The sequence below is a fragment of the Chelonia mydas genome, chromosome 2 (genome assembly GCF_015237465.2).
Source record: "Chelonia mydas isolate rCheMyd1 chromosome 2, rCheMyd1.pri.v2, whole genome shotgun sequence".
NCBI classification, from domain to species: Eukaryota; Metazoa; Chordata; order Testudines; family Cheloniidae; genus Chelonia; species Chelonia mydas.
In genome coordinates, this window is record NC_057850.1 from 233,193,067 (window position 1) to 233,216,792 (window position 23,726).

Below are 23,726 nucleotides of genomic sequence, written 5' to 3' on the forward strand. Positions count from 1 at the left end.
CTGGAGATGGACCCTTTCATCATCAAAACTGGGGTTAAGCAAGGATGCGTTATTGACCCAACCCTGTTCTCCATCTATTTAGCAGTCATTCTTGTCCTCATTAAAGACCGCCTCCCCACTGGAGTTGACATTCAATACAGAATGGATGGTGGCTTTTTAATCTTTGATGTCTCTGCTCAAAGTCTGAAGTCCAGGGCATCCATTACTGATCTTCAATATGCTGATGACTGTGCCATCCTCGCGCATACTGAGAATGACCTTCAGTCCACACTGGAATGTTTTGCACAAGCTTACCAAAGCCTAGGACTCTCATTTAATTTGAAGAAGACTAAAGTGCTCCATCAGCCTCCCTCAGGCCTTGCACATGACTCACCATCAAGGGACAGACTTTGGAGACAGTCAAGCACTTCTGCAACCTCAGTAGCCAACTCTCTCAAAATACAAAACTTGACAGTGAGATCCAGCACAAGATCTAGTGCACAAGTGCTTCCTTTGGGGAAACTTCTCTGATGCATTTTCACAGACAGTTACTTATGGAAGGACACAAAGATCCAGGTCTATAAGTCAGTTGTCATCTCTACACTCCTCTATGGATGTGAAACCTGGGGTGACCTACCAACAGCACCTCAAGAGTCTGGAGAGGTACCACCAACGATGCCTCTGGAAAATCCTTCTTATCAAGTGGGAAGATCGCCACACTAACGCCAGCATCCTCACTGAAGCCAATGTCACCAACATTGAAGCAATGATCCTTATGCATCAACTTCTGGGCTGGATATTGTGTGTGGATGCCAGAGACTCACCTCCCAAAACAAGTCCTCTACTCTCAGCTCACCTATGGTCAGAGATCCTGTGCTGGTCAGAGGAAACGCTACAAAGACACACTGAAAGTGTATCTCAAGAAAACTGATGTGGACATCACAAGCTGAAAGGAGCAAGCCACCAACTGACCTGCGTGGCACCACATCCTCCATCAAGCAGTGGCCTTCTTTGAGGGGAAGTGCCTTGCCCTGAAAGCTGAGAAGAGAGAAGGAAGGAAACTTCCTCTCAGCAGGCAGCTGATCCACCCAGAAATGTCAGTGCCTGGTGGTAAATCTGTGGTTCCAGGATTGCACTCCTGAATCATCTCAGGACCCATACGTAAATCCGTGGTAGAGATCATCCTCAAATTGAGGGATCGCTGACAAAGATTCTTCCCAAAACTTCATGCTTCCAATGAATGAGGCTTCACTCCCTTGATGTTAGATGTGCCTTGGCCTTTTATGTGTAAGGAACTAAACCGATTGGGAAAACACCAAGACTATTTGTCAATATAGCAGAGTAATGGCAAGAAAAAGCTTTCTCTACCCAGAGACACTCTCAGTGCATCTCTGGATGCTTCATTTTATGTTATCAGTTGGCACATATTCTTATGCCAGATGGGATGAGGCTCGCTCCATGAGAAAACAAGCAACGTCATAAGCACCTCTTTGAGAACTACCTATACTGGACATTTGTAAGGTGGCTACCTGGAGCTCCTTCAAACCTTTTATGAAGCATTATGCCTTAGTCCAGATCTCTTATGCAGCTGTGGGGACAGCAGTATTACAGACCTGCATACCAACTGTGTCCTCACACCCACCTCTGGTATGGATACTGCTCATCAATCATTCACATGTGGAATATACATGGGGACCAGCACTCAAGAGAAGAAATGGAGATTACTTGCCTGTAATGGAAGGTTCTTCTGAGATGTGTGGTCCCTATCTGTATTCCACTACCCACCCTTCTTCCCCTCTGCTTCATATCTTATCTGATTTGCACTAAGAAGAGGAACCGGAGGGGTACTGTATGTGCCGTCCTTCATGTCCTTGATTCAGAGCACAAGAAGAGCAACCATGCAGTCACAGACCTATGGACACTACTTGCTACAAATCTCCAGTCTCAGCTGCATGGAGCACATGTGTACCCACATGTGGAATACAGATAAGGACCACACAGCTCAAAGAACCTCCAATTACAAGTAACTTCCATTTCTCAAAAATCAGAATATATTGCATGGACCATAATGAGCACAGTAGGCAGACAGGGCCTTGGATACCCCAATGTAGGTCTTTGTGAATAATTACATCCTACAGCAGAGTATCTCAAAAGTCAATATTTACAGTTTAAATTGATGCAAATGGATAAACTGCTTGATATTGTAGTAAGTGCATTAAATAACAATAACATTCAAATTCTAAAATACACATTTATATAAAACCTGAATGTAATAAATGAATAATGAAATGTACTTGAAACAAGTAGCATGACATTTATCTATTAATACTCCTTTTGGATTGCTAGACTTTTCTAGGAGATATTCAAGAACCACTTGAAGTTTATCAGGTAAAACATTAATGCAAAACCTTTTACGCTGTAAAAGAGAAAATATTTTAAAGCTATTCACTTAATGTAAAAGAGTGCTTAACTGATCACTAATATGTTTAAACAGAACTTCATATGTAAATATTTCTCCAAACAAAGCAACAATGTTAATAGGATTATTGATCATAATTACTCCAGCCCTACAATTCAAAGGTGACCAAGATATATAGTAGTTATTGGGATGTGGCCAACGCTTTATTTGAATTTGCCTCAGGATGATGTGTGCTTCCCTGAAGATGGCCTGGAAAGCCTAATGTCCTGATCCTTGAAGGTCCAACCCCTCTAGGAGAGAGAATAGTGTTAGACATGCAGTTCTTTGCTATAATGGACGATATGATCTTTAGTAAACTGCTCAGTTGAGTCACGTGAGCAAACCACCTGTTACATATACTTCTCGGTATCAATTATGCTTGACAGAAATGAATGGGTATACTATCAAGCATTAATGTTTTCAAAATTAGTAGATCTATATACTTTTCCATGTAATACTTGGACACAGAATAACATGTTGTTACTTGAACTAATTATTTTCTGGCTAGTTGAGAATTTTAAGTTTAAAGGACTTTAAGAGAACAAAGTCTAGCACTGTAAGGCTTAAGATGCAAAATAAAAATACTGAAGTTTCTGATTTCTGTCTGAGTATTTGGATGAAAATCAATATCGTAATAGCTTAAAAATGTACCGATGAATCTTGACTTTGAGATCTGCAAATACAAGTATTCTCTAAAGTGTTGGATACCTTGCTAAAAACACTAAAATACTACAAAATGACAGATCATTCTGATTTTTGTATTTGTCAGCTTGGCTAAATGTATGTAGAAATATATGTTAAAAAAAGAAGTTTATATTTTATCTTAATGTATTGGTTTGCACTGATGAAGTCATTGAGCGAGTGTTAAGTTTGCATTAATTAAATCATAAGATTTATTATTAACAATATACTTTTTAATATAACAGCTCAATGTTTTTGGAATAAAATATATGTGTCGCATGTAATCCCTTAACATTGCTTTTTTAATTTCTAGGATATTCAGCCTTATGTACAAGATTCTCCTAGAGTTTATGAGGTAAAATATAATACAAAACCTTTAAATTACAAATGAGAAAATATCTTAAGTGATCCTTTTAATGCATTGCGTGGTTATCACAAAGGGAATACATTTTTATGTAAATGTATAGTAAATATTTATAATGAGAGGGACACATTAACATTAATTTCTTTTTCTACAGAGGAGGGGGGCCTGAAATATTAAAAGTAAAAAATGTCCAAGGTTGAAAACTCAGGGATAGAATGCCTATGTACTTTCAGCAAAGGCAATATGCCAGCCAGTACCCCTTTGTCAGTAATATTTAGCTCAGATGCATCCACACTCAGATGGGAAGTCCATTTAAACAGCATTTTGTTAGTTGGAGCTCATTGATCCCCAGAAGAAAAGAATATACATATCAATATCTTAAAGTTGAGAGCTGTCTGGTTGGCTCTAGAGTCATTTCTGCCTCACATCAAACACAAGGTAGTTCAAGTGATGACAGATGATATGACAGCATTGTATTATCTGAACAAACAATACAGGGCTCATTTCTTTCAATTATGCATAGAAGCAAAGCATCTTTGGGAATGGTATATAGAAAAGAATGTTCACTCAATAGCAATTCATGTGTTAGGGGAACAAAACACCCTTGCAGATCATCTGAGCAGGTTGATCTCTCAAGTGCATGAGTGGTCTTTGAAAGATGAAGTAGTAGCACATCTCTTCAGGTCATGGGGGAATCTGGTAATAGATCTTTTTGCAGCCAGCAACAACAGGAAATGTCAAAAAGGTTGTTTAAGGGCAGGGAGAGACAGGATCCAATATCAAATGCATTTCTAATATATTGGGGTCAGGGCTTAATGTCTGTATTTCCTCTCATTCAGATAAACAAAATAAAACAAGAGAAAGCTAGGGTAATTTTAATAATACCAGCATGGGCCAGACACCAATGTACCCAGACTTACTATACCTGTCCATGCGGTTAATAGAGCCTCTACCATTAGTACTGGACTTGTTGCAATGACAAGGGATGGTTTATCAACCATATTTTTGGTCTTTTCATCTAATGGCATGGGGAGTCAGACTCTGGGATTGTTAGAAAAGTATTGCTCATTAGAAGTACAAAATGTAACAATGAATTCCAGGGAAGAGTTCACATGAAATTGTTATAGTTAGAAATCCACAATAAAAATCTTTTCCATTTATATGTATGCTATACATCCATATTCAGCACGAATTAATTATATATTAGAATCTTAACAAAGCAGCCCTGTCACTGTCTTCAGTGTCTTCAGACTCTCTGCTATATCAGCATACCAGGTATCATTTTTACTAATTATGTAGTTAAAAGACTCTTAAAAGGCCTTAATAACTTATATCCTCCAATAAAAACACTCTGTGCCATCTTGGGATTTGAATTTAGTGTTCTTAAAATTGATGAAACATCCCTTTGAACCTTTGGGAGACTGTACTTTGTTCCATTTGTCTATTGGGGTCAGAAAATGAAGACAGAGTATTTGTCCTAAGATTGGTGAGAGCTATTTTACTGGAATGTAAAAGGTGGAAGCCATATTGGAGTAGAACTAGGGAGATACTAGACCAAAGGATCTCATATAGTGGTTATATGCTGTGGTTGCGGAGCAGTGAGTATATTTAACCCAGAAAGAATTGCATAGAAGTGGTCACACATATTACCCATTAACCTCAAGAACAAACTTCACTAAGATGTTAAAAAAACAATCGATTGTTAATATATAATTAGCAAATAATATGAAATGATAGTTCATTCTCTTTTTATTGATAGACTATAATTTCGGAGAATATTTTACCCAGTGAAAAAAGTCTTCCCAGTATTTACAAAGACACAGTAGATCTTAAAGGTAATTTTTTTCGCTTTTGCAAGAGATGGAGAATGTTTGATAATAGGAGCCATCATGCCAAAATACATGATGGAATGTGGTGTAACACATTTCAGATACATAAGTGACTGATCTTTTATTAAGTGTATTCTGCTATAGCTCTCTCTGATATACTAATTATAGACTGAGGAAAAATTCTTAAAGCAATCAATTTATTCGTTAACCAAATTGTATTTTGTGAACATTTATAAAAGTCATTCATTTATAATGATATGCTGGAAAAGCTATTCCCTTTGGGAGCTTTACACCCTCAAAAAAGATGGTTCATTATATAAATTTTTATTAAAGCTAGCGTGCACTGCTTTTTAAAATAGATTATATTATATTGTCTAAAATAATCTCTTTTATGTAGGGATAAGAGATGAGCTGTCATACAAAAGAAGGCTTTCATTTGCAAAGCTGCCATCAAACAAGCACAAACTCTGCCCTGGTCTACACTAGGACTTTAGGTCGAATTTAGCAGCATTAAATCGATGTAAACCTGCACCCGTCCACATGATGAAGCCCTTTTTTTTGACTTAAAGGGCTCTTAAAATCGATTTCCTTACTCCACCCCTGACAAGTGGATTAGCGCTTAAATCGGCCTTGCCGGGTCGAATTTGGGGTACTGTGGACACAATTTGACGGTATTGGCCTCCGGGAGCTATCCCAGAGTGCTCCATTGCGACTGCTCTGGACAGCACTCTCAACTCAGATGCACTGGCCAGGTAGACAGGAAAGGAACCGCGAACTTTTGAATCTCATTTCCGGAGACTGCGGGAACTGTGTGATAGCTACCCACAGTGCAACAGTCCGGAAGTTGACGCTTGCCTCAGTACTGTGGAAGCACTCCACCGAGTTAATGCACTTAATGCACTTAGAGCATTTTCTGTGGGGACACACACACTCGAATATATAAAAACGATTTCTAAAAAACCGACTTCTATAAATTCGACCTAATTTCGTAGTGTAGACATATCCTCTGATAACAGTTCAGTTAGAACCAAGAAAACCATTGATAAGTGCAGAATTAGTAATATCTTGATTGAAAATTATTACTTTCATAAAGTCTCCAGGGATTTTCATGGTTTATTTGCTATATATTGTAATCATTCTTCAGTAATCAAAATTACATTTTCTTAAACCACATCTTAACTCCACATCACCTAGATTATCAAGAGAACTGAAGACACACCTCAACCCTTCAGGGACACTATTAGGATTGCTGGGACTCTTCCAAAAATCAGTATGGACCATTCACTCACATGGCTTATGCACCAAAAAGTGTATCTCCTTGCTGAAAAGTGGAGCAACATAAACAAAAGCTTAGACTTCTATATGTAAATTAAAACCTCATGCTTGGTATGTAATTTAAAACAAAAACAAACAAAAATGATCCCATGCAGAATATGCTCAAAATAGCTGCAAATAAAAAAAATGGTGGTGGTAGTGGGAAGGGGGTGAACAGTAGAGTGAGATAATCTGGGAGGATTTAGGGAAAAACTATAGTTTTATGAATGGTACCCTAGAAAAAACAATGCAATTTACTACATTTAATTGACATCAAATTAATACCACACTGAACAGCATTGGTATTAGAAAAGCATGAGCATTTCAGTGACTCACCAAGAACACAGAGACCTCTAATTACTTGGAGGAGAGAGGAACCAAACCATTTAAAGAATGTGTGTGTGACCTTTGTACAGGAAGCAGCATCGGTCCATGGAAAAGGCAATGCATTGAGACTCAGGTGATGTGGATTCTAGTCCCAGTTCTGCCACTCATTCACTGTTTGATCTTTTGCAAGTCAATTCACTTCTTTATACTTAAGTTTCCACTTCTGTAAAATAGAGATGATACTTAATATACTTCGTAAATCTCTTTTTAGATCCATGGATAAAAGGCACTATAGAAGAGCTAATTATTATTATTTATTTATTTATTTATTTATTTATTTATCTCTGACTGCTAGAGGTTTGAAAAAGCTTGCAGTATATTTACATATGCTCTGGCTTGCTCCCACAGATACTAGCATACGTATAGTAGTGCAGTGCTATGTATTAAATCTTCCCCAATACATTACACCTAGTATTTATCTCTTCAATGTGTATTTTTTCACCAGCAAACACAAAACGTTACTATAAACACTTTTTCTCAAGATATATATTGATATACTCATCTTATTTTTCCAGTGCAATTTTGCAGATCTTAGCCTTTTCTATACTTTTGAACTTTTTGGACACATGAATTCCACTAGCAATTGTCTACCCCCAATATTTTCTGGAAAGGATGCTTTTGACACAATAGAGTAACTGATGCCTTGTAAAGAGATAAATCAATGTCTTGGTCATATGCAGTTGTGGCAAATTACCCCCTTGCTTATGCTGACAAGTCCACTTTAGCCATGTCCCTTTACCCAAATACTCCCTCTGTGCTGGTAGGGAGGCTTTTGTAGTAGTACAGCAGTATTGTCACAGAGATGGGACTTGGAGGTGAGATGACTCTTGCAGCGTTATGCAACAAACATATAGTCTCATTACTTACTCAGATGTAAATCTGGCATATTATATTGTAAATGGGAATGTTATCTTAATTCTTAAGAGAGGGCAGGGAGAATCAAGACTCTATGTATCAATGTGAGGGATACCTATCAAACATTTCAAAACTTTTTCTTTTCAAGATAAATTCAAAACATTGTTAAATGGGTGTTATTTTTACTGATGACCATAATGGTTTAATTGGAGTGGTTGTTTATTTACATAAAGATCTTTACATTTTCCTTTACATATTCAAAACACAATGCTAGTGATACGTGTCCACAGTAACGTTTAATGATATGCTGACATACTATTTCTTGAATAATATTGTACTATATGGTTTTTTTACAGGATAACTTGCAAGTAAATGATTCAAAAATGAGTCATTGTGCATTCAACCTTAACTTTTTGTATTTCCTGAATTTTGAATGTTTAAATGAGCAAACTTAACATACATTAATTTTAAGCTTTCATGTAGACTAAAATGTTCAAATTTGGTGCCTGATTTTCAGATGTGTAGAGTACCCATAGGTCCAACTGAGATAATTGTGAACTGTGGATGCTCAGTACTTCTGCAAATCAAGCCCTTTATGACTAAAGGTAGGCTCCTAAATTTATATTTAGGCACAAAAAAAGAGCAGTTTTGCTTTCTGAGGTGTGGACAACCCACAGCTCAGAGGTTAATTTAATTTCTGAGCCTAACTTTAAGTATATATATTTGAAAATATTTACCCCTAATTTCTTAGTATTTTTTAAAATAAATAAATAAAGCAAGAAAAAATTCCCAGTTCCATAGTTAACTGTCCTTAGTCAGCAAAGGCTAATTGATGTCTGTCTGTGTCATTAATAAACTGTATATGTACAATCTTAATAAGCACTATTTGACCAAAGGTTGACTAACGTCAATTATGAATGTAATGCATTATCTGTGTACAATCTCCTATGTCCATGTACATTGAGGCGGTTCCAAAGTTTGTCAGTTTTAATTTGTTCTATTTTTTAAATCATTGTATTAATTTTCCTCAATTATGGCTTGAGTTTTATTGAGATATACAAAACATACCAAGTTTGAAAAAAATTTACAGTTATGAACATTTAATTTCAGCAAGTTTATGAAAAGTTTTCCAATCTGTTAACTAGCCACAAACATTTGTACAATACATCTTTCTTTATGGGACACATTCTGGCCTCATTATGTCTCGCAGTGAAGGATCAGCTGGAGCTCCTCAGCCTAACCGAGCTTTGCTGTCATGATCACTTGAAATCCTCTGCAGAGAAAGGAGGGTACATCTACAATTTTGGGATTACAGGGTGGTGTCAACATTGCAGCTAGACCACTTGCTGGGGGCCTTTGGAGATGACATCAGGGAAGTCTTATGCATGTATAGAATGTCCGTGGAGGTTGGTTTTGCTGTCTGTTGTTGGAGATCCTTAAAGGACCACAAGAAACAAAACAGCAGAAAAAAAGAAAAGGAGTACTTGTGGCACCTTAGAGACTAACCAGTTTATTTGAGCATGAGCTTTCGTGAGCTACAGCTCACTTCATCGGATGCATAGCATATCGTGGAAACTGCAGAAGACATTATATACACACAGAGACCATGAAACAAAACTTCCTCCCACCCCACTCCCCCGCTGGCAACAGCTTATCTAAAGTGATCCTCAAGTAGAGCCATTTCCAGCACAAATCCAGGTTTTCTCACCCTTCCCCCCCCACCCCCACAGAACTGTATCATGTTCGAGGGGGTGGAGGGGCAAAAGGAGAGACCCCGAGATAGGACAGCTGCTTCTGCTGGGCTGAGAGTATAGTTGGATAGATTAACAATATTGCTGGGTGGGTTGAGGGAACCATTGCTGTGGCCCCTTGTAGCCTGTAGTAGTTTAGAAAGTTTAGTGTCCTTTTTCTTTTGTAGAGAAGTAAAGTGTGCGTTATATAGATATTGTTAATCTATCCAACTATACTCTCAGCCCAGCAGAAGCAGCTGTCCTATCTCGGGGTCTCTCCTTCTGCCCCTCCACCCCCTCGAACATGATACAGTTCTGTGGTGACCTAGAATCCTATTTTCGACGTCTCCGACTCCAGGAATATTTCCAAAATACCTCTGAACAACATAATGATCCACAGAGGCCTGCCTACCAACATTACAAAAAGAAGGATTCTAGGTGGACTCCTCCTGAAGGTCGAAACAGCAGACTGGACTTCTACATAGAGTGCTTCCGCCGACGTGCACGGGCTGAAATTGTGGAAAAGCAGCATCACTTGCCCCATAACCTCAGCCGTGCAGAACACAATGCCATCCACAGCCTCAGAAACAACTCTGACATCATAATCAAAAAGGCTGACAAAGGAGGTGCTGTTGTCATCATGAATAGGTCGGAATATGAACAAGAGGCTGCTCGGCAGCTCTCCAACACCACTTTCTACAAGCCATTACCCTCTGATCCCACTGAGAGTTACCAAAAGCATCTACAGCATTTGCTCAAGAAACTTCCTGAAAAAGCACAAGATCAAATCCGCACAGACACACCCCTGGAACCCCGACCTGGGATATTCTATCTACTACCCAAGATCCATAAACCTGGAAATCCTGGGCGCCCCATCATCTCAGGCATTGGCACCCTGACAGCAGGATTGTCCGGCTATGTAGACTCACTCCTCAGGCCCTACGCTACCAGCACTCCCAGCTACCTTCGAGACACCACTGACTTCCTGAGGAAACTACAATCCATTGGTGATCTTCCTGATAACACCATCCTGGCCACTATGGATGTAGAAGCCCTCTACACCAACATTCCACACAAAGATGGACTACAAGCCATCAAGAACACTATCCCCGATAATGTCACGGCTAACCTGGTGGCTGAACTTTGTGACTTTGTCCTTACCCATAACTATTTTACATTTGGGGACAATGTATACCTTCAGATCAGCGGCACTGCTATGGGTACCCGCATGGCCCCACAGTATGCCAACATTTTTATGGCTGATTTAGAACAACGCTTCCTCAGCTCTCGTCCCCTAACGCCCCTACTTTACTTGCGCTATATTGATGACATCTTCATCATCTGGACCCATGGAAAAGAAGCCCTTGAGGAATTCCACCATGATTTCAACAATTTCCATCCCACCATCAACCTCAGCCTGGTCCAGTCCACACAAGAGATCCACTTCCTGGACACTACAATGCTAATAAACGATGGTCACATCAACACCACCCTATACTGGAAACCTACTGACCGCTATTCCTACCTACATGCCTCCAGCTTTCACCCTGACCACACCACACGATCCATCGTCTACAGCCAAGCTCTGCGATACAACCGCATTTGCTCCAACCCCTCAGACAGAGACAAACACCTACAAGATCTCTATCAAGCATTCTTACAACTACAATACCCACCTGCGGAAGTGAAGAAACAGATTGATAGAGCCAGAAGAGTTCCCAGAAGTCACCTACTACAGGACAGGCCTAACAAAGAAAATAACAGAACGCCACTAGCCGTCACCTTCAGCCCCCAACTAAAACCCCTCCAACGCATTATTAAGGATCTACAACCTATCCTGAAGGATGACCCAACACTCTCACAAATCTTGGGAGAAAGGCCAGTCCTTGCCTACAGACAGCCCCCCAACCTGAAGCGAATACTCACCAACAACCACATACCACACAACAGAACCACTAGCCCAGGAACCTATCCTTGCAACAAAGCCCGTTGCCAACTGTGCCCACATATCTATTCAGGGGACACCATCACAGGGCCTAACAACATCAGCCACGCTATCAGAGGCTCGTTCACCTGCACATCCACCAATGTGATATATGCCATCATGTGCCAGCAATGCCCCTCTGCCATGTACATTGGTCAAACTGGACAGTCTCTACGTAAAAGAATAAATGGACACAAATCAGATGTCAAGAATTATAACATTCATAAACCAGTCGGAGAACACTTCAATCTCTCTGGTCACGCAATCACAGACATGAGGGTCGCTATCTTAAAGCAAAAAAACTTCAAATCCAGACTCCAGCGAGAAACTGCTGAATTGGAATTCATTTGCAAATTGGATACTATTAATTTGGGCTTGAATAGAGACTGGGAGTGGCTAAGTCATTATGCAAGGTAGCCTGTCTCCCCTTGTTTTTTTTCCTGCAAAACCCCCCCCCAAGACGCTCTGGTTAAACTTGGATTATTGCTGTGCAAATTGTAAGATGAGCTGTTGCCAGCAGGAGAATGAGTTTGTGTGTGTGCTTTTTGGAAAAGGGGGGGGTGTGTGTGTGGGGGGTAAGAAAACCTGGATTAGTGCTGGAGGTGACCCACCTTGATTATCATGCGCATTATAAAGAGGGGTTTCAAAGGGGGATGGGCTGTTGCCAGCAGGAGAGTGAATTTGTATGTGTGGGGGGGGGGGGAAGGGTGAGAAAACCTGGATTTGTGCTGGAAATGGCTCTACTTGAGGATCACTTTAGATAAGCTGTTGCCAGCGGGGGAGTGGGGTGGGAGGAAGTTTTGTTTCATGGTCTCTGTGTGTATATAATGTCTTCTGCAGTTTCCACGATATGCTATGCATCCGATGAAGTGAGCTGTAGCTCACGAAAGCTCATGCTCAAATAAACTGGTTAGTCTCTAAGGTGCCACAAGTACTCCTTTTCTTTTTACGAATACAGACTAACACGGCTGTTACTCTGAAAACAGCAGATGGCAGACTAAGGGCTATGTAACAAAGTTCAGTCTGTAAATGAAAGCTAAGAAACTGCAAAAACTGATGAGAGCACAAGAGAACTACAGCTGCACTATATCATAGGGAAATAGCTCAGTCAAACGAATTTCCGTTTATCTGTTACCATGGTATCTAGGTGCTTTTAGGCATATTAGCTGTGTATAAAGTATATAAGTACACTGTGGAAATATATTAGGCTAATGTGACAATGGGAAGGGAAGTTTTGTGAAGGCCAAATGTATAACTGGGTTCAAAAAACAATTAGGTAAGCTCCTGGAGGATGGGTCCATCAATGGCTATTAGCCAAGATGATCAGAGATACAACCCCATGATCTAGGTGTCCCTAGCCTCTAATTGCCAGAACCTAAGGGTGGACGACAGGGGATGAATCACTTGATGATTGTTTGTTCTGTTCATTCCTCTGAAGCACCTGGCATTGGCCACTGTTGGGAGACAGGATATTGGGCTTGATGGACCATTGTTCTGACTCAGTATAGCCATTCTTATATGGCTAGTTTTAACTAGTTTGTAAATTTCAGTTTCTATGCGCTTTACCCATCCACTCCTGATTTTTTTTAATTACAGCATTTTAATGGTCTTGATGGACAGTTCTTTTAGCTTCCTTGTTTCCTGGTAGATGGGGACATAACAATATTAGAATTTTTAGATGTAGGAGAGAATGAACAGATAATAATTTCTTCTGTTTGAGATTGAAAAGTTATTAGCTAAAAAAGACTTCACTTTGCAGGTCATGTGGCAGATCTGAAAGATATGTACCAAGCAGAAACTCTTGCAGCACTCTTACTAGAACATAGCAGAATCCTTGGTTTAAAAAATCCTGCCTCACACAGATATGTCAGGTTCCCTGCCCTATTAAATGAAAATCTCCTTTAAGAATCCTGTCTGCCTAGAACCAAACCTAATCAGTACCTGGGGATTTTGCGCCAACTTTAAAAAAAAAAATTCATCTTTGAGTGACATCAAATTTCAAGCCTAGTGATGAGTGGTTTGACAAGTTGTAAGTTTGTGAAAACAAGGTCTATCATGGAAATGATTTTAACCATAATTCGCCACTCACTACTAATTAGTGGAAAATATTTACATGAGCTGTTGCATAGTTTCTGAGAGAAGAACCATCATTAGTTACATGTGATCAGTTGTCACTTCTGATTAGAGGCAACTATCATTATGCTAAATATATATTCTCAATGTGCAAATAGGTTTATATAAAGAAATATAATTTAAATATACATCAGCAGATAAACATTTGAGATTAGAAATTTAATGAGTAAAATATATTATTCTGTTACCTGGATCCTAGCTTAAAATTTGTGCACGTTTCCATAAGGTTATGACAAACAGAATTTTCAACAAGTTATTTTCTCCTTCTTTTGCATTCCCCAATGAAATAGAAGATTTATCAGCCACAGAAAGACTTCTGTTAACAAATCAGTTGAAAAATCGGAATGAGATGCAACAAGCACAGACTCTTATTCTGGTAGAAGCAGGACAAAACATCGGTAAGTGGAAAGTTAATCATTTAGAGTTCTAGTAAACAAATATGAGTTCTCTGAAGACTTTGGTGTCTTGCCCTAAGTGGAGCTACAATTATATCTTTCTTTCCCACAAAACTTGAACTCCTACCACTAACTACCTTATACTCTAAAGTGCAGAAGATGCAGAAGCTGCTCTACAGTTGAAGATGGCTCATAAAAATGACAGACTAATGATTGAATTTAGGATATTCCAAAGCAAAATTTGAAATCTTGATGAAAGGCCCTCAGAATTAGTTTGTCTCAGATCAAATTCTACATGATTGCCTGCCATAGAAACTATGAACTTCCTTCCTTTTTATGTATGCATAGTGCCAAAGGGGTCTAGTTCTTCACAGAATGGGGTCCCTGTTAGAAATGTACTTTCCAGAACTGAAATAGGCCAAAAACATGTGCACCCAGATTAGAATAAACAGAGTCTTCTACTATTGAGCTAATAATAGTGTAGTGTAATAAGATTAGATTGTTCCAGAGGTTGAAGATGATTCTTTCAAACTCCTTCCTACCGGTACTGCTTTAACAAATACATCTAGGCACTAGATCATACTGTAGTCAAACTATGTGCCCTTATCATTCTAGTTCAGCTGTTACTGCATAATGATTTTAAACATCAAGTTTGAATTATTTAGATTACAGATTCAAATGGCAATAACGTGGACTCATCCCTTCATCTCTTCAAAGTTTAGATAAATTGAATTTTCATTGAGTTTACTGTGTGTACCTCTTTTTACATAAGACGTTCTAAAAGTAAAATGAGGTCCTGTATGCTTTGTGTAGCTATTAATGGTCTCATAGCCCTTATCATAATACAACAGAACACTCATCATCAAAATTGACCCGGAGTGGACAGCCTTTTATCTCCATTAACATGCATTATCAATTTAAGAGAAGACATAATTTTTAATAATAGACACAGACACCAATAAGTGATTGAACAGGATCTTGGAGACAGAAATGAGCTTGAATGATGGGGTGACTATTAGCCACTGACCTTCACTAAAGCAGCATGGACTAAAGAATAGTGGTCACTATCAGGTGATGCCATCAAGTCTGAAGATCGTTATTATTTGTATTATGTTATTCCCCACGTGTCCTGTCACATGGTCACTCGTCCCTCCAAGGAAAGATAGAGCCAGCTCCAGCTGTGCCATAATTAACTAGATGCTTCCCAGCCTGAGGGGACAGGTCTGAGGAGGGTCAGATGACAGCATAATGGTCACCTGGGCCTTATAAAAGGCTTGAGTGAGCTCAGTTTGTGGTTGGAACCACAGGGAGTGGGCAGGCTCGTGTGCAAGGCCAGGGACTCCAGGGAAATCAGCCTGGGGGCCCAGTTCTCTATACCAGAGCAGGGGAGGAGTAAGGAACAGAGCCAAGGAGGTGCTGAGTATGGCATTTCAGAGAAACTCCCTGGGGGACGAGTGCTCTATGCCAGAGCCAGAAATATTCTAAAAGTAATCTAAAAAGGGGCTAGGAACAGGTCCTAGAGGGCAGGCTGAAGGGAATCCCTAAAGGGCTAAAGAATCTTTAATTTGTTAGGACTTGGGCTTTTGCTACCTGGCAAGGGCTTATGTTTGTTTGTGAGTTGGCAGGAAGGATAGGCCACTCTCCAGCACAGACCAGTGTGTGAAGAGCTGAGGAGACCCAGCTCAGGGAAGGGAACTGGGGAAGGAAGCACTAGTAGTGCCACACTCAGCTAGCAGGAGTATTTGGGGGGCAGCCATGCCCTATAACAGGTCCCAGTCAGACTGGAGCCCCTTTGTACTGGATGTTGTAAAACAAACCCTTAATTAAAAAGAGTCCCTTCCTAAAGAGCTTATAGTCCAAGGTCCAGATTCAGCAAAGTATGTAAGTATGTGCTAAGCATATGAATATTCCTGTTGAAGTATTTGTGGCTATTTGTCCTTAAAGTTAATCACCTGCTCAAGTGCTTTGCTGTATCAGTGCCTAAATTAAACTGGCATAACAAAGGCAGAGTGTGGGGTAGGTAGAATGAAAGTAACATTGACAGGCAAAAGTGGCCATACAGAATTACTAATGCAAAATTTGAATTTGAGTTTCTCATATTTTTAAAGAGACAAATAACTAAGTAATCCTTGCTAGACATCTGCCTGGCCATTATCAGACATAGACAAGACCATAGTTTCAACTTCATAGAGTTTAAGGCCTCAGATCCATCCAATCTGACCTCCTGACCACACTTAGACTAGTGGGATGCAGGCATAAAGTTGACATGCTGATCCATTCATGAAAGATCTCTTCCTGACTTGTCTTCTAATATTGGTCACATAGAAATTGTAGAAAATGGATTCAGCCGTTGGTTTGCCAGACACTCAAGTCACAGCATTAGTACTGGTCAAAAATTTTGCAATGGAGTGATTTTTCTGACAAAAAATGCCCTTTCTACAAAACCAAAATTTTCCACAAGAAAATTTCAGTTTTGCTGACAAATTTCAATTTTCAATTCAGGAATACCGAAACAACAGCTTGCTGGCTGCCCACCTGGAAGGCTTTTGTCAATCTGTTTGCCTCTCCCTTACCTCTGGGGATGGACATGTCTAGATCTATTTTACATCTGAAATTGACTGGAAGCCTAAAAATTCAGTTTCAGTTCTCCCCAAATGGACTTTTTTTATATAAATAACTCTCCATGAATATTTTTGCATTTCGGTATTTTGCCCTAAACTTTTTGCAGAAAGGGATTCCCTTTTCTTGGCCAGCTCTATGCTCAACCTTTCTAGTCATCTCACAGTAGCCACTGAAGGTGCACAGCTGCCATAACTGTGTGCCTGAATAAGTGGTTATAAGCTTATGCTCCAATACATCTGTTAGTCTATAAGGTGCCACAGGACTCTTTGCCACTTTTACAGATCCAGACTAACATGGCTACCCCTCTGATACTTGACAGTATAATGTAGACCGCTCTGAAAGCCTGTCTGAGTTATCTTTCTATGTTCCCTAGCTTTCCTTAGGCAACAGCACTGCTGGGAATCTCTACAGGTCTGCGTACTAAATCTCCATTTATGACATGCCTCTCCTGCCCTCACCCTCACCCCCGACATGCCCGTACACTGGGCTTGCAAGGGAGTCTTCCCCAGTTTTTGAACCAGGGGAATCTTCCTCTGGCCAGATATGCAGAGCTCCTTTTTACCACTCTGTGCTTTTTACTCAGCTGGTGTAAAGGGGCAGAGTTTGGGTGAGGAGCTCACCTAAAATCTGTTACCCTCAAAGGTTTAATTGGGGAAAAAAAGGTTGTGGCACTCTTCCAGGCTCTGCCCACAAAATAAACACTGCCCATTTGAGATGCCATAATGGAAAGCCACTCTCAGTAGATTGTGCAGATGGTCAAAACAATCATGTATGCTGTTTGGCCTCCATGAGATTTGCCCCCCTCCATGGGATCTGAATATACCTCTGGGTTCTGATGAGCTCCTTGGGCTTGGCTCCTCCTCTTTGAGGCTTAAATATGCCTTCCTCTTAAAGTGATGGTATATTTAAGCTAGTTATTTTTATTGAAAGTAAAATATCAATATTTTCAATATTAAATATCTTGTCTGGCTATTTATAGCAAGACCTGCTAGAAATTGTTTAAATTCTTTTTCTCTATTGGATGGTGTCTCAGAATAAATTTTTCTCTCTGTGCAGGGAAGACAACAGATGACCTCTCAGACAATAGAAGAAGTTTGCTTGCAAATGTAGCATCAAATACAGAAGCTCTGCAACATATGGTGGCTGTTGAAGCTGGCCAGCCAGGCAGTAGCACTGGTAAATGCATTATAAATGTAGTGATCCATACTTTCTTTCTTTTACTCACTGTAGCACACAAGAAGAGTCACTGCTCTGTGCAGCTCACAATCTGGACCCACAGGTAGATGGAGATTAGGGAAAATTAACTGAAACCTCAATAGTTGACTTAATTCACTATAAACATAGCAACAGAAATTTGTCTTTAGGAGGAATTTAAATGTGGACAGGTTAGGTGCTTTAAGGGTAAGCTCATGGAAGTCCTACCATGCACAGGTGGCCACGTAGAAGAAGACAGACTGTATGACAAGCTGCAAACAGGTGAGAAAGGCTAGGAGCATTAGTGGAACACAGATGATGAGAAAAAGCATGAAGTTTAAAGGGAATAAGTAGGGAGGGACAGAGTTGTGGAGAACTTTGTGTGGTAACAAGGGGTAAAATTTTGCAAAGTGACTAAGTCACTCAGGATCATAAATCCCATTAAAAGTGGGCTTAAGCTCCTAAATGACCTAGGCACTTTTGAAAATGGGACTTAGGACCCTAAGACACTTAGGCATTTTTGAAAATTGTACTCAAGAAGCTTAAATTTGATGTGATAGAGGATAGGAATCTAGTGGAGTAATTCAAATGGGGGAGGAGGACTAGCGGAGGCATGTACATGATCACATCAATGGGCAAGGAAAATGAATTTAGAAACTGCATTTTGTATGGACTGAAGGGAGGCATTGTATGTGTTTAGGTGACGAGAGAGTGGGGAGTGGCAATAGAAATTTGGCTGTGGGGGTGGAAAGAAAAGGACAGATCTTGGAGATGTTGAGAAAGACGTGGAAGCAGAATTGGATATGATCCGGATGTGTGGGCAGGGTACAAGGAGGAATATAAAATAGTCCTGAGATTGTGAGCCTGGATCATGATGTTGTCAGTAGTGCTAGACAAGTGATGGTATCTAGATTGTTTGGGAAGTATATCTATTTTTCCCAAGTTTAGTTTAGATCAGCTGTTCTCAAACTGTGGGTTAGGACCCAAAGTGGATCACGACCCTGTTTTAATGGGGTTGCTAGAGCTGGAGTTAGACTGGCTGGTGCCTGGGACCAAAGCCTGAGCCCCACTGCCTGGTGCCAAAGTCAAAGCCTGAGGTAGTCAACCCTGAGTGGGGGGCTCAAGTGACAGGTCCCCACCTGGGTCTGAAGCCCTAGGGCTTTGGCCCCCCGCCTAGGGCAGTGGGGCTTGGATGGGCTGAGGCTTCAGTCCCCACTCCTGGGATTGTGTAGTAATTTTTGTTGTCAGAAGGGGGTCATGGTGCAATGAACCCCTGGTTTAGATGATGACAAACCCACCAAAAGAAGTTGAGAGAGACTGAGTTATGTGATAGGATAGGAGGAGCCAATTTAGTGGTGCCGTGGTTGAATTTGAGAGTCATCAGCATAGAATTTATAGCCTAAAATGGATTAGTTGATGAGATTGCCCAGAGACAGGGTGCAAAGTGAGAAGAGGGAGCTGGGAGAGAATAGAAGGACCTACCAAAAGATATGCTGATAGAAGAGAGAGTTAGGAGGAGAACCAGAAGAGGACAGTATCTCAAAAGCTTAGTGTGTATATGTTGTCAAGAAGGAGAGGATGGTCAACTGTATAAAAATGGTACAGTCAAGGAGGATGAAGATGTAGGAGGTGAAATATGATGAAATTCTTCATACATTGAGGACTTCAGTGAACTTCAGTGAACACGTGGGCACCAATGATACTGCCAAGAATGACCTTGAGCGGATCACTGCAGACTACGTGGCTCTGGGAAGAAGGATAAAGGAGTTTGAGGCGCAAGTGGTGTTCTCGTCCATCCTCCCCGTGGAAGGAAAAGACCGGGGCAGGGACCGTCGAATCGTGGAAGTCAACGAATGGCTATGCAGGTGGTGTCGGAGAGAAGGCTTTGGATTCTTTGACCATGGGATGGTGTTCCATGAAGGAAGAGTGCTGGGCAGAGACTGGCTCCATCTTACGAAGAGAGGGAAGAGCATCTTTGCGAGCAGGCTGGCTAACCTAGTGAGGAGGGCTTTAAACTAGGTTCAGCGGGGGAAGGAGACCAAAGCCCTGAGGTAAGTGGGAAAGCGGGATACCGGGAGGAAGCACAGGCAGGAACGTCTGTGAGGGGAGGGCTCCTGCCTCATACTGAGAATGAGGGGTGATCAGCAGGTTATCTCAAGTGCTTATATACGAATGCACAAAGCCTTGGAAACAAGCAGGGAGAACTGGAGGTCCTGGTGATGTCAAGGAATTATGACGTGATTGGAATAACACAGACTTGGTGGGATAACTCACATGACTGGAGTACTGTCATGGATGGTTATAAACTGTTCAGGAAGGACAGGCAGGGCAGAAAAGGTCGGGGAGTAGCACTGTATGTAAGGGAGCAGTATGACTGCTCAGAGCTCTGGTACGAAACTGCAGAAAAACCTGAGTGTCTCTGGATTAAGTTTAGAAGTGTGAGCAACAAGAGTGATGTAGTGGTGGGAGTCTGCTATAGACCACCGGACCAGGTGGATGAGGCTTTCTTCCGGCAACTCGCAGAAGCTACTAGATCACACGCCCTGGTTCTCATGGGTGACTTTAATTTTTCTGGTATCTGCTGGGAGAGCAATACAGCGGTGCATAGACAATCCAGGAAGTTTTTGGAAAGCGTAGGGGACAATTTCCTGGTGCAAGTGCTAGACGAGCCAACTAGGGGGGAGCTTTTCTTGACCTGCTGCTCACAAACAGGGAAGAATTAGTGGGGGAAGCAAAAGTGGACGGGAATCTGGGAGGCAGTGACCCTGAGTTGGTTGAGTTCAGAATCCTGACACAGGGAAGAAAGGTAAGCAGCAGGATACGGACCCTGGACTTCAGGAAAGCAGACTTCGACTCCCTCAGGGAACGGGTGGGTAGGATCCCCTGGGGGACTAACATGAAGGGGAAAGGAGTCCAGGAGAGCTGGCTGTATATCAAGGAAGCCCTGTGGAGGTTACAGGGACAAACCATCCCGATGAGTCAAAAGAATAATAAATATGGCAGGCGACCAGCTTGGCTTAATGGTGAAATCCTAGCGGATTTTAAACATAAAAAAGAAGCTTACAAGAAGTGGAAGGTTGGACATATGACCAGGGAAGAGTATAAAAATATTGCTTGGGCATGTAGGAATGAAATCAGGAGGGCCAAATCGCACCTGGAGCTGCAGCTAGCAAGAGATGTCAAGAGTAACAAGAAGGGTTTCTTCAGGTATGTTGGCAACAAGAAGAAAGCCAAGGAAAGTGTGGGCCCCTTACTGAATGAGGGAGGCAACCTAGTGACAGAGGATGTGGGAAAAGCTAATGTGCTCAATGCTTTTTTTGCCTCTGTCTTCACTAACAAGGACAGCTCCCAGACTGCTGCGCTGGGCATCACAACATGGGGAGTAGATGGCCAGCCCTCTGTGGAGAAAGAGGTGGTTAGGGACTATTTAGAAAAGCTGGACGTGCACAAGTCCATGGGGCCGGACGAGTTGCATCCGAGAGTGCTAAAGGAATTGGCGGATGTGATTGCAGAGCCATTGGCCATTATCTTTGAAAACTCGTGGCGAACGGGGGAAGTCCCAGATGACTGGAAAAAGGCTAATGTAGTGCCAATCTTTAAAAAAGGGAAGCAGGAGGATCCTGGGAACTACAGGCCAGTCAGCCTCACCTCAGTCCCTGGAAAAATCATGGAGCAGGTCCTCAAAGAATCAATCCTGAAGCACTTACACGAGAGGAAAGTGATCAGGAACAGTCAGCATGGATTCACCAAGGGTAGGTCATGCCTGACTAATCTAATTGCCTTCTGTGATGAGATTACTGGTTCTGTGGATGAAGGGAAAGCAGTGGATGTATTGTTTCTTGACTTTAGCAAAGCTTTTGACACGGTCTCCCACAGTATTCTTGTCAGCAAGTTAAAGAAGTATGGGCTGGATGAATGCACTATAAGGTGGGTAGAAAGTTGGCTAGATTGTCGGGCTCAACGGGTAGTGATCAATGGCTCCATGTCTAGTTGGCAGCCGGTGTCAAGTGGAGTGCCCCAGGGGTTGGTCCTGGGACCGGTTTTGTTCAATATCTTCATAAATGATCTGGAGGATGGTGTGGATTGCACTCTCAGCAGATTTGCTGATGATACTAAACTGGGAGGAGTGGTAGATACGCTGGAGGGCAGGGATAGGATACAGAGGGACCTAGACAAATTGGAGGATTGGGCCAAAAGAAATCTGATGAGGTTCAATAAGGATAAGTGCAGGGTCCCGCACTTAGGACGGAAGAACCCAATGCACAGCTACAGACTAGGGACCGAATGGCTAGGCAGCAGTTCTGCGGAAAAGGACCTAGGGGTTACAGTGGACGAGAAGCTGGATATGAGTCAGCAGTGTGCCCTTGTTGCCAAGAAGGCCAATGGCATTTTGGGATGTATAAGTAGGGGCATAGCGAGCAGATCGAGGGACGTGATCGTTCCCCTCTATTCGACATTGGTGAGGCCTCATCTGGAGTACTGTGTCCAGTTTTGGGCCCCACACTACAAGAAGGATGTGGATAAATTGGAGAGAGTCCAGCGAAGGGCAACAAAAATGATTAGGGATCTGGAACACATGACTTATGAGGAGAGGCTGAGGGAACTGGGATTGTTTAGTCTGCGGAAGAGAAGAATGAGGGGGGATTTGATAGCTGCTTTCAACTACCTGAGAGGTGGTTCCAGAGAGGATGGTTCTAGACTATTCTCAGTGGTAGAAGAGGACAGGACAAGGAGTAATGGTCTCAAGTTGCAGCGGGGGAGGTTTAGGTTGGATATTAGGAAAAACTTTTTCACTAGGAGGGTGGTGAAACACTGGAATGCGTTACCTAGGGAGGTGGTAGAATCTCCTTCCTTAGAAGTTTTTAAGGTCAGGCTTGAAAAAGCCCTGGCTGGGATGATTTAATTGGGGATTGGTCCTGCTTTGAGCAGGGGGTGGACTAGATGACCTCCTGAGGTCCCTTCCAACCCTGATATTCTATGATTCTATGATTCAGTGGTAAGTACAAAGCTGATCCTATATTCTTTACTCACCTAAAACTCAGTAGCAGTTCTCCGTGGCTATGTGGAGACTAATTGAGCCATCTTCAGTACGAGTTTTTCCTGAGTAGGAAGTGTAGAATTAGGCTTTTATAACAAAGATCCAGTCAGCAAAATATAGTGTTTAGAACTCTCCCCTTAGAGACTCATATAAACAAGTAAGGAGCTGAAGGCAACACCTCTTTTGTTTCCCATATGGGGAAGTGACCATATGCTAAAGGAAAGTGCTGTCCTCACACTGAAAAAGGATGTTTAGGCAGGCTGATTTGCTGCTGTGTATTCTTTAAAGGAAACATGTTTGTTTTAAATGGTTGGCATCATTTAATTATTAAGCATTTTCAGTGTCAGAAGCATGATGGTCCGAATATGCTTCACCAGTCTACTTCTGATTAATGCCTGCCATAGCAGAATGCTATTATAATAAAAGGGTAAAAGTTCTGGCAGGCAGGAAACTATTTCCTTTATTTGTCAAGATATATTTAGAGAATTCTTATAGAACACTATAGTTTATAAAAAAAAAAAAATTCTGTAATCTAAATGATCTTTTTAGACTATTTTGGGCACCCATTGTACCTTAAATATAATTCTTCTTCAAAAGATGTCCCTGTGGGTGCTCCACTCCAGGTGTTGGTGCGTCCCTGCGCCTTCGCTCGGAGATTTTTACAGCCGTACTTGTGCCGGTCGCGCAAGCTCAGAGCCTGCCCCCCCCCCCCCCGGCTCTGAGTGTACCTTAATAGTACGCGTGCATGACCGGTCTCCTCAGT

The 23,726-nt window shown here is 41.5% G+C and overlaps 1 protein-coding gene across 1 annotated transcript in view; it reads left to right on the forward strand.

Moving 5' to 3' along the window:
* CCDC7 (coiled-coil domain containing 7) overlaps window positions 1-23,726 on the forward strand; it is a 340,456-nt gene that overhangs the window by 182,233 nt on the left and 134,497 nt on the right. The window contains 5 exon segments of the mRNA XM_043538840.1: window positions 2,326-2,367; window positions 3,441-3,473; window positions 5,242-5,317; window positions 14,005-14,112; window positions 17,788-17,907. Coding sequence (XP_043394775.1) covers window positions 2,326-2,367; window positions 3,441-3,473; window positions 5,242-5,317; window positions 14,005-14,112; window positions 17,788-17,907 — 379 coding nt within the window.